At 40.6% G+C, this 10,134-nt stretch overlaps 2 protein-coding genes across 3 annotated transcripts in view; one reads left to right on the forward strand and one right to left on the reverse strand.

The window, feature by feature from the left end:
* The window catches only part of prmt2 (protein arginine methyltransferase 2), a 14,544-nt gene extending 7,920 nt beyond the window's left edge, over positions 1-6,624 (forward strand). For both annotated transcript variants that reach the window (XM_058393391.1, XM_058393390.1), the window contains 7 exons: positions 1,321-1,482; positions 2,066-2,230; positions 2,624-2,799; positions 4,266-4,395; positions 4,961-5,097; positions 5,552-5,723; positions 6,335-6,624. In XM_058393391.1, the coding sequence (XP_058249374.1) occupies positions 1,321-1,482; positions 2,066-2,230; positions 2,624-2,799; positions 4,266-4,395; positions 4,961-5,097; positions 5,552-5,723; positions 6,335-6,367 (975 nt within the window). In that variant the 3' untranslated portion in view covers positions 6,368-6,624. The remainder of the gene's footprint in view (positions 1-1,320; positions 1,483-2,065; positions 2,231-2,623; positions 2,800-4,265; positions 4,396-4,960; positions 5,098-5,551; positions 5,724-6,334) is intronic.
* Positions 6,625-7,110: 486 nt separating this feature from the next.
* LOC131355134 (zinc finger protein 239) lies at positions 7,111-9,834 on the reverse strand. Its single transcript, XM_058393392.1, has 2 exons — positions 9,736-9,834; positions 7,111-9,334 (listed from the first exon to the last, which is right to left on the reverse strand). The coding sequence occupies exon 2, from the start codon at positions 9,278-9,280 to the stop codon at positions 8,192-8,194; it is 1,089 nt and encodes a 362-aa protein (XP_058249375.1). The 5' UTR covers positions 9,281-9,334; positions 9,736-9,834; the 3' UTR covers positions 7,111-8,191.
* Between the last annotated feature and the right edge of the window lie 300 nt (positions 9,835-10,134).

Below are 10,134 nucleotides of genomic sequence, written 5' to 3' on the forward strand. Positions count from 1 at the left end.
GAGTCTGGGTTTGGCGGTTGCCAGGAGAACGGTACTTGTCTGACTGCATTGTGCCAAGTGTAAAGTTTGGTGGAGGGGGGATTATGGTGTGGGGTTGTTTTTCAGGAGCTGGGCTTGGCCCCTTAGTTCCAGTGAAAGGAACTCTGAATGCTTCAGCATACCAAGACATTTTGGACAATTCCATGCTCCCAACTTTGTGGGAACAGTTTGGAGCTGGCCCCTTCCTCTTCCAACATGACTGTGCACCAGTGACCAAAGCACAAAGGTCCATAAAGACATGGATGACAGAGTCTGGTGTGGAGGAACTTGACTGGCCTGCACAGAGTCCTGACCTCAACCCGATAGAACACCTTTGGGATGAATTAGAGCGGAGACTGAGAGCCAGACCTTCTCGTCCAACATCAGTGTGTGACCTCACAAATGCACTTCTGGAAGAATGGTCAAAAATTCCCATAAACACACTCCTAAACCTTGTGGACAGCCTTCCCAGAAGAGTTGAAGCTGTTATAGCTGCAAAGGGTGGACCGACGTCATATTGAACCCTATGGATTAGGAATGGGATGTCACTTAAGTTCATATGCGAGTCAAGGCAGGTGAGCAAATACTTTTGGCAATATAGTGTATATACACCGAAAACACATAACATTATGACCAGTGAGAGGTGAAGTGAATAAGACTGAGTATCTCCTCATCATGGCCCCTGTTAGTGGGTGGGATATATTAGGCAGCAAGTGAACATTTTCTCCTCAAAGTTGATGTTAGAAGAGGAAAAATGAACAAGCGTAAGGATTTGAGTGAGTTTGACCAAAATGACCAAATTGTGATTGTGATCTCCAAAACTGCAGCTCTTGTGACGAAGTTAATGCTGGTTCTGATAGAAAGGTGTCAGAATACACAGTGCAGGACGGGTCAGGGCCGTCAGGGGGACCAACACAATATTAGGCAGGTGGTCATAATGTTATGCCTGATCTATGTATATCTCCTTTGATACACAAGTGAACAATGCTGAAGCTGAGAGAGAGATTATAGCTACATGATGCATTATTAGCACTAATCTTTATTATATTTTATTATAAATTATAATTATAAATATCAAACTGCTTATATTTCTTAATAAAAAAAACGTAAATTAGACAAGCAACAGATATTTTTTTCCTAGATGAGCCTGTTAACTGCTGGAACATTTGCAGTGATGTCTGTTTGCAAGAAGAAATGCAAAAGAATAAAAATGTTAAAATAATAAAAAAAGTTATTCTCAACATACCTTTTGTGATTTGATCACACTACTAAAAATCCCATCCTGTCATGTTCGTCTCTCAGAAACTTCACCTGGAGATGCTCTCGGACCGTCCGCGTACCGAAACCTACAGACAGGTGATCGTGAGCAACAGCACCGCCCTGAAGGGGAAAGTGGTGATGGATCTGGGATGCGGTACTGGAATCATCAGCATCTTCTGTGCCCGTTTAGCACAGCCTGCAGCTGTAAATACAGAAAACACACAAACACACACAGCAGGATTAAACCTCTGCCTTTAATACAACTCTTTAGTTTATATATTATTAATTACTGACATTACTGGCTTTAATAAACACCAAAACCCTGACTAAGTGATGATGTAAATGTGTGTAGGAGACTATTAATCCCGGATCTATAAGTGATTCCCGATCTTTAAGATGTGCTGTTATGGCCTTAATCAGAAAAGAGGTGTGATTAATGCATCTGTAAAGATTAAGAAGTGAATAACACAGCGTTTCATTCCTCTTATATCACAGCAATTTATTAAATAATAATGCATTTTCTATCTGTATGTAGCTTGTATAATGAGCATGTTAATTTAAACCTGCACAGTGTTAGAAAATGACACCTGACCAATCAGAATCCAGAAAGAATCAGCAGTGATGTAATCATGTTGTGTTCTGTAGCATGCTCAGTGTAATATAAAGTAAAAGCACTACAGTGTCACATCAGATCTAAACTTGATTATACACCATTCACTTAGGTCAAGTTTATTCATTTGTGTGCTGAAGCCACTTCATTCGTGTTTTATTCCACCTCTTTCTGCAGGTGTATGCGGTGGAAGCGAGCTCGGTGGCTGAACACACTGAGAAACTGGTGAAACTGAACGGGTGTGATGGCGTCGTGAGCGTATTTCACTCCAGAGCTGAAGATCTGATGCTTCCGTCCAAGGTGGATGTCATCGTCTCAGAGTGGATGGGGAACTGCCTACTGGTATAAACCGAGAGAGAGAGAGAGTGTGTGTGTGTGTGTGTGTGTGTGTGTGTGTGTGTGTGTGTGTGTGTGGGTGGGTGGGTGGGTGTGTGTGTGTGTGTGTGTGTGTGTGTGTGGGTGGGTGGGTGGGGGAGAGAGAGCGAGAGAGGGAGAGAAAGAGAAAGAGTTAGACAGAGAGAGTGAGTGAGAGAGAGATAGTGGCAGGGTGAGTAAGTGGGACAGAGAAATAGTTAGACAGGGTGAATGAGAGAGAGAGAGAGAAAGAGATAGTTAGACAGGGTGGGTGAGTGGGAGAGAAAGAGAGAGAAAGAGATAGTTAGACAGGGTGGGTGAGTGGGAGAGAAAGAGAGAGAGAGAGTTAAGCTCAAGCTCATTTGGTTGTTTGCGCTACAGTTTGAGTTCATGGTGGAGTCTGTGCTCCGTGTGCGGGATCGCTGGCTGAAGGATGGAGGTATGATGTGGCCTTCATCCGCCTCACTGTGCCTCGTTCCCTGTCAGGCCCATGCCGACTACAGCCAGAAAATGGAATTCTGGGAAAATATCTACGGCCTGGACTTCAGCTGTCTGCAGTAAGGAAATGCCAGTCACTCTGTGTTTGACCGTCCTGACACAGTACACTCTAAAAACACACACTGGATATTAATCATGTGACGATGTTCCTGTTTTATATCACACATTATACTCATTACATTCATTACAAACATGAGAACCTGAGAGAAACAGCATGAAGTGATGATAACAACACAGAAATCTTCTAAATAAATTCTTTTTAATGTCGTAAACACATTAGACACATAAAGTCCATAAAGTGATAAAGTCCAGCAGCTAACACACAAACATAAATCCTACACAAATAGGTCCATAAAATTTTTGGATTAGTTACAGTAACCCTGGTGGGCAGGAACTAAGTTCTAATTGGTTATAGTGGTTTTGGAGGGCGGGAGCTCTGAGGTAACTGGTTATAGTAGATTTGGAGGGTGGGAACTGTAGTCTAATTGGTTTCAGTTCAATTTTATTTGTATAGCGCTTTTAACAATGAACATTGTCTCAAAGCAGTTTTACAGAACATAAGAAACAAAAAAACATAGTGTAAAAAGTCCTAGATGTTCGACAAAATCATCACTAGTGAGCAAGCCTGAGGTGACTGAGGCGACTGTGGCAAGGAAAAACTCCCTTAGATGGTATGAGAGGTACCTTGAGAGGAACCAGACTCAAAAGGGAAACCATCCTCATTTGGGTTTCAGCAACTTTTGGGGGCGGGAACTGAGGTCTAATTGGTTACACTAGTTTTAGGGGAAGGAACTCTGTTCTAATTGGTTAAAGTATTTCTGGGGGTAGGAGCTCTGATATAATTAGTGACAGTAGGTTTGGAGGGTGGGAACTCGGGTCTAATTGGTTTCAGTGGTTTTGGGGGTGAGAACTCTCTCAAGATAAAAATGAACTAGTGTAAGATGAGACAAATGATTTCCAAGTAACCTTTATGTAACCATGCTGCTGGATAGATCAATCTTTTAAGGATACTAGGGCAGGAGCAGCCCCTTTGAATCTGAGTAAAACTTCACAAACACTTTCCCAACACATGGAAAGAGTCTCTTGTTTTTCACAGTATTACAAATCCCTGTTTAAAGCATAGACTTTACAGTATGAATACTCTGCTGTTAAAGTAAAATAGATTAAAGATGCAGACTAAATTCACCACGTCATCTTCAGCTGTATTTTTTACTCTTAGCAGAAAATAGCAAACAAATTAGCCAATACATAACAGTTTATTATTTCTAGTTTCTTTGATGCAGTGAAGAATTTTCAAAATGATCACTTAGACATTTAGATACAGAATCTTATAATATAATATTTGTATTATGTAAACTCTGATTTTGGTGTGAAAAACAAGGTTAAAGGGTATTTTCAATTGTCAATAAAATCAATATTATGTGTGGAGTGTGTTTTATATCTGATTATTGTGTGTGTCTGTGTGTCTGTGTGTGTGTGTCTGTGTGTGTGTGTCTGTGTGTGTGTGTTTGTGTGTGTGTCTCAGGCCTGTTGCTCAGGAGGAGTTTTTCTCCAAGCCAAAGTTCAGCCATCATCTCGACCCTGACGACTGTCTCTCCACTCCGTGTGATGTCATCAGTCTGGACATGCTCACACTGAGCGTGTCTGATCTGGAGGTGAGAGCGGGAGCTCATGATCAGGAGAAAGAAAATTAACAAGTAAAAACATCTAAACATCTTCAGTCTGTGTTGACAAAGTAAACTATTCAGTCCTCCTGTGTGTCTTAATTAAGAGTCACCAATGAATCTTAGTGAATGAAGTTAGTAACCTATGAATATTAGCTCATGATAGGAATAATAGGAATTTTTTTACACACCAGTTGTATGTACCTGGTTCACAGATACGAGTTCCGTATCATGATAGTTGTTTTTGTCATCATGTGTGGTCATAATATTGTCTTTAAATACACTGCATGTTTATGTCGAGGTTGGAATTAAACACTGATAAGTGTTTAGATGTAATGTGAGATGATAAGTGTTGTAGATGTTAATACAAATGTAATCATTTGCAGAAGTTTCTAGAAGTTTCACATTTTTATGCAGATAAAACATATCTATATTTCGTCTGCAGTACTGAGAATAATACATTCAGGACTGGACTGGTGTAGGTGTTAGATTACAGAGCTCACTGTGTGTGTGTGTGTGTGTGTGTGTGTGTGTGTGTGTGTGTGTGTGTGTGTAGAAGCTGAGAGGAGAGTTCCGATTCACCATAGAAAGATCTGGAACTCTTCATGGCTTCACTGCCTGGTTCAGCACATTCTTCCGCAGTTTAGACGAGGGAGGATCATCGCTGGAGCTCAACACTGGACCACACGCTGAGTATGTCTGCCCTCCATCCCCCCCCCCCCCCGCCCGCCCTCCACATTGCAGCTCAAAATAGTATTAAGTCTGTGCTTATAAATACAGATCAAAATCATGCTAATATGATCCTAGCATTGGGACTTAACTAATGGTCAATGCTAATGGTTTTAATTAATGGCGAACTTAAAAAAAAAATGAGATAATTATAGAGCTTTTTATTAATAGGTTTACAATACTGAGCTGATGATAAACAAAACAAATGATGTAAAAATAAAAAAAAATAATGTATTTTATTTATAATACACTTTTTGTCTATTTATAGTTCTGCATAATATTATCATTATTATCATTATTATTATTGGTAATATATATTTCTGTGTATAACAGAGATACTTTTTTACTTTTGTGGCATGAAAAATGAAACATGGAAGATTTCACTTTTAAATCCACACGTTTCTAATCCGCCCTGTAGGTCGACTCACTGGAAACAGACTCTGTTCATGCTAGACGGACCAATGGGAGTTGAGGAAGGTGACTGTGTGGGCGGGGCCATGACACTGCAGAGGAATCCTATTTGGAGACGTCACATGTCAATCACTATAGAGTGGAGTATAAAGAGGAGGAACGAGACGACTTTCTCTGAGGTAACAACATTTCAGACCAAACCCTTCAGAACTGTCGAGTGATCATGTGAATCAAGGCTTACACACACACACACACACACACACACACAATTTTTATCTCCAAACTCACAGATTAGTTTAGGATTAGAAATCTCAGAACAGTGCAATAGAACAGAAAACAAAAAAACTGCATATGTCTGATAAATTCACAGGATTGTGCTTGTAATGTAAGTGAGAACAGGCTCAGCTTCAGATATTATATGTAATTATAAATGTTTAAAAGTATAAAGTTTCTGAAATAAACAAAAAATCGTAACTGCTGGTGAATTGTTGTGGAATAAAGTGAATAAAAATCTCCAGGTCGTTGTGTTACATTGTAGAAAAATAATGAACTTCATCACACTGCCTCGTATTTTCCTGTAGCAGCACGACATGGAGTGTTTTTATTCTGTACATATTGTTTATTCAAGGAAAATGAAGCATGGCTAAATATGGTAATGTGGATATATAACCGTATATCATTAACAGTGTTCAAAAATCTGTCTCAAATGCCAACGGAGTGTGGGTTTATTTTTTTAAGACTAACACTTATGGTACTGTTACTAAGATATAAATTGTGTTCATTTTAACAGATGAAGTCAAAGCGCTTCCCCATGTGGAGGTGAGCCTCGCCTCGCCTCAGGATTCATCCACTACAGGACTGTTAACTCTTAGCATTTTGTTAACTCCTTCAGCCTACAAACAGATATTTTATATAGAAACACTGTTGACTCAGAGTTACTGCACTTCTCTAATGTGTATAATGTGTTCTGCTCTCAGCCAATCAAAACACACGGTTTTATACTGACATGATGACTGTCTTGTAATTGGATCAAATGTACTCAATTTTTTATTAACTCATAAAATAAAAACAATTCTTCGATCATGGATTCTGAGTATTTGAGGGAAAAAAGGAAAGGATTGTCTCTCTCTGTCACTGACCTTCAATCTTCCTTCGCTCACAACACACTTTGGACCTGATCTAATTTGTTTTTTTTTTGTTTTGTTTTGTTTTGTTTGATTTTTCCTAAATAAGCATGTTTTTGCATGTGTTATTGCTCTGATGTCCGAAAGAGTGAAACTAAAACTGAAATCTAAAACTGAAATCCAGCACATATCTGAATGCTTTAGACGTCTATTACAACTCAAAGGCGATAATAGTGTAGATGTAAAGTGTGTGAGGCGTGAACTTGGCGAATATTGAAGATAATAAAAAAAAACATTGCTGTGGGGATAATAAACCATCGTTTTGACAGACATTCTTCTACTTTTAAACATGAAAAAACAGGCTTTCAGAAATGTAATAGAAGGAGTGATAAAGTACTGATTGTAATAAATGATTGAATTTGTATTGACTCCGCCCCCATTTTACATGCTCCAAATTGCATATCCATTACATATCCATTTAAACTCCTCTGTCCTGAAGATGTGGGGAAAGTTAAAGTTACATCTTTTCCTCCGACACTGCAGACTCCTTTCATAAATAAAGTTTAAATCACAGAAAACAGCATTGTATCAACAATTACACACGTTTTTTAATTCGTCTAGCTGGACTATCCCAGACGTGAGCGAGCTGTTGCTATAGAAACGATAACATTAATAAAGAGCAAGTGCATAAACATGATGCAGGCTGCTGTTGTAGAGAATAAATCAATTTATTCTGACCAATCAGATTTCATACTTCTGATGCTGATCTGTTATACTTTGCTTTAAAAACTGTGTGAATTTTGTGGTGGCTGTTACACTGTTTTGACTGAGAACATAACAGAATATTATAGAATTAAATGGATTTATATTGAACTATATGACACATATAACAGATATAATCTCTTGAATAAAGCAATGCATATGATACACGTGATACATATACATGTCCTGTTTAAACAAGTCAATACATCTGCAATCACAGAGCGGGGCTATGCTACATCAGCTACTGCATCGCTGCACGGTTTCTATACGAAGCATAACATTGTAATTATGGGGAGACAACATGCTGGTTATATCACAGAAAGAACGATTTTAAACCCAATAAAATCTCCAGGTTAATAATCATTTTTCAGCTTATAAACCTCAAGTCATACATTAACTGTTTAAAACAATGCAGTAAACCTCCACACAACTGTGTCACATGACCTCAAAATCCTTACACACGTCGATCAGCTCAGACGTGTTCGGTGTCATTGTGTAAAATTAGCTTCTTCACTTTTGTACTAGAGCTAATGTAGCTAATAAGTAACATGTAATTTGTAGCTTCCGAATTAGCAACTGGCATAATTTAATGTAATACTGTAGCTCCAGCACCATTAGACTCTGAACACGTCTCTGCATTTGAGGTAATGGGAAAATTGTGTATGCTGTTCCTCTGACAAAAAAAAATATATAAATACATACATAAACAAATAAATAAATAAGTCAAGGGTGTGTAAGAAATGACAAATGTAAATAAAAAGTCAATTTAATCCCTCTGCACTGCTCCTGGCTCGGGTTTTGGAGCGTGTGCTGACCTCAGACGTGTAGCGTGTCGCTGATGTCGCCACGTGTGGCCGAAAGGGTGGGTCTCGAGCACTGTTCTTTCTTTTTCCCGCCTCCTCCTCTTCTTCTTCATCCTCTTCTTCATCCAGCTCGTGCTCCTCTACTCCGTACACATTTTTTTCTCTCTGATGCTTCTCACAGTGATTCTCAAAGGTGGCCATGTCTGTGAAAACCACGTTACAGACACTGCAGTGGAAGACGCACATGGCCGACTCGGTGTCATGGAGCTCGCTGTGAAGTTCACTGGTGCAAACGAAAGAACCAGAACACACGCTGCATGTGTGTGTGAAGGAATCGTGCAACTCTCTGTGGATCTTCTCATGCTGCCTGAGCGCTGAAACGGTTCTGAAGCTCTTACGGCACGTGGCGCAGGCGTGTCGGCCCTCTCCCGCCTCGACAGCCTGATGGGAGAGAAGGTGAGCCGCGGTGCGAAAAGACTCGCTGCACTTGTCACATTTGTAAGGCCGCTCGCCCGTGTGCTTTCTGACGTGTACGATGAGGCCGGACTTCTGTGTGAACGATTTGCCGCACACGCTGCACTTGAACGGCTTCTCACCTGTGTGGAGCCGCCGATGGGTCTCCAGGTGCGAACCACGTCCAAAACACCTGCCGCAATCCGGACACTTGAAGGGTTTCTCACCCACGTGGACAGCCATGTGGCGCACCAGCTGAGACGGCCGAGCGAACGCCTTGGCACAGGCGTGCTTCCTGCACCTGTACCTGCTTCTCTCATGTTTCCTGTCACCGGTGCGTGTGCACACGTGGAGAGCCAGGTGTGACGATGTGGCAAAAGTCTTGCTGCAAGTCGGACACGTGTACGGTTTATCTGCTCCTCCTTTACAGAGACGCCTGTCAGAATGCGTGGCCTGGTCAGAGGTCAGACTCGCATCCTGTTCCTGCGTCTCAGAACTGGGAGGTCCTGAGCATGTCTCAGATTCGTGTGTGTCCTCTTCCTTAACACCTCCGTCTGAGTGTTGCGTCACAACACACGGGCTTTCACCTGTCATCTCAGTGACGTGTCCAGGTTTTCATATGTGGAGCTGCAAGGTTGTATTCGATGCCTTGTGCAAATAAACCAAGAGATAAGGCCATTACTATGTTGTCTTTAGAGTGTCTGCTATCATCTTTAATACTGATTTAAATTAGATTCAGACGTGATAAATGCATGAGCTGCACGATAACAGATGAGAAGTGAGGTGTTAATCAGCATCAATAACAATAACCGAGAATAATCTCGACTCCTAAATATATAAGTGAGACTGTCATGGACGCTACTGTGGTCAGATGCAGGCTGAAATGATTTATCTGAAGCCAAACACACAGCCACACATGCAGGTAAAAAGGCTTGGATGTAGCTTTAAGATAAACCACACACTGAAACTCGTGCGTTTTGTGTTAGACTGTAAATAAATCCGGTTTAATCCTCGGCGCACAAAACACATCGACATGCCATATCACTCACTGGCCGCGGTCTGGGTGTGTCCCAAATCAAACCCTCATTCCTCACTTCAGTAAGCAGCTAGTGGCAAAACGAAAGTGACTGCCGTGCTCACTCTTATTCCACTGTGATTCTGGAGCATCACATACAGCTGAAGAGGATCACACTGCCCCCTACTGGACCTCTGTGCATTTATCGCAGGACGGTAATGATGATGATGATGATGATGATGATAAAGATGATAAAGATGATAATGATGATGATGATGATATTTAGCTAAATAGTAAAGAGTTAGAGAAACTTTTGAATCTGGTTTCTCTTAAGGTTTCTTCCTCATTTCACCTCTGGCTAGCTCATTGGAGAAAAAAAATATTTTTAATTTTTAAATTCATTTAATACATTCTACTTCTTCTTCTTCTTCTT

Source organism: Hemibagrus wyckioides, linkage group LG06 (genome assembly GCF_019097595.1).
Source record: "Hemibagrus wyckioides isolate EC202008001 linkage group LG06, SWU_Hwy_1.0, whole genome shotgun sequence".
NCBI lineage: Eukaryota > Metazoa > Chordata > Actinopteri > Siluriformes > Bagridae > Hemibagrus > Hemibagrus wyckioides.

Bases quoted from the DNA above. Each gene is read 5' to 3' on its own strand.
- LOC131355134 (XM_058393392.1), bottom strand. From the start codon at position 9,280: ATGACAGGTGAAAGCCCGTGTGTTGTGACGCAACACTCAGACGGAGGT.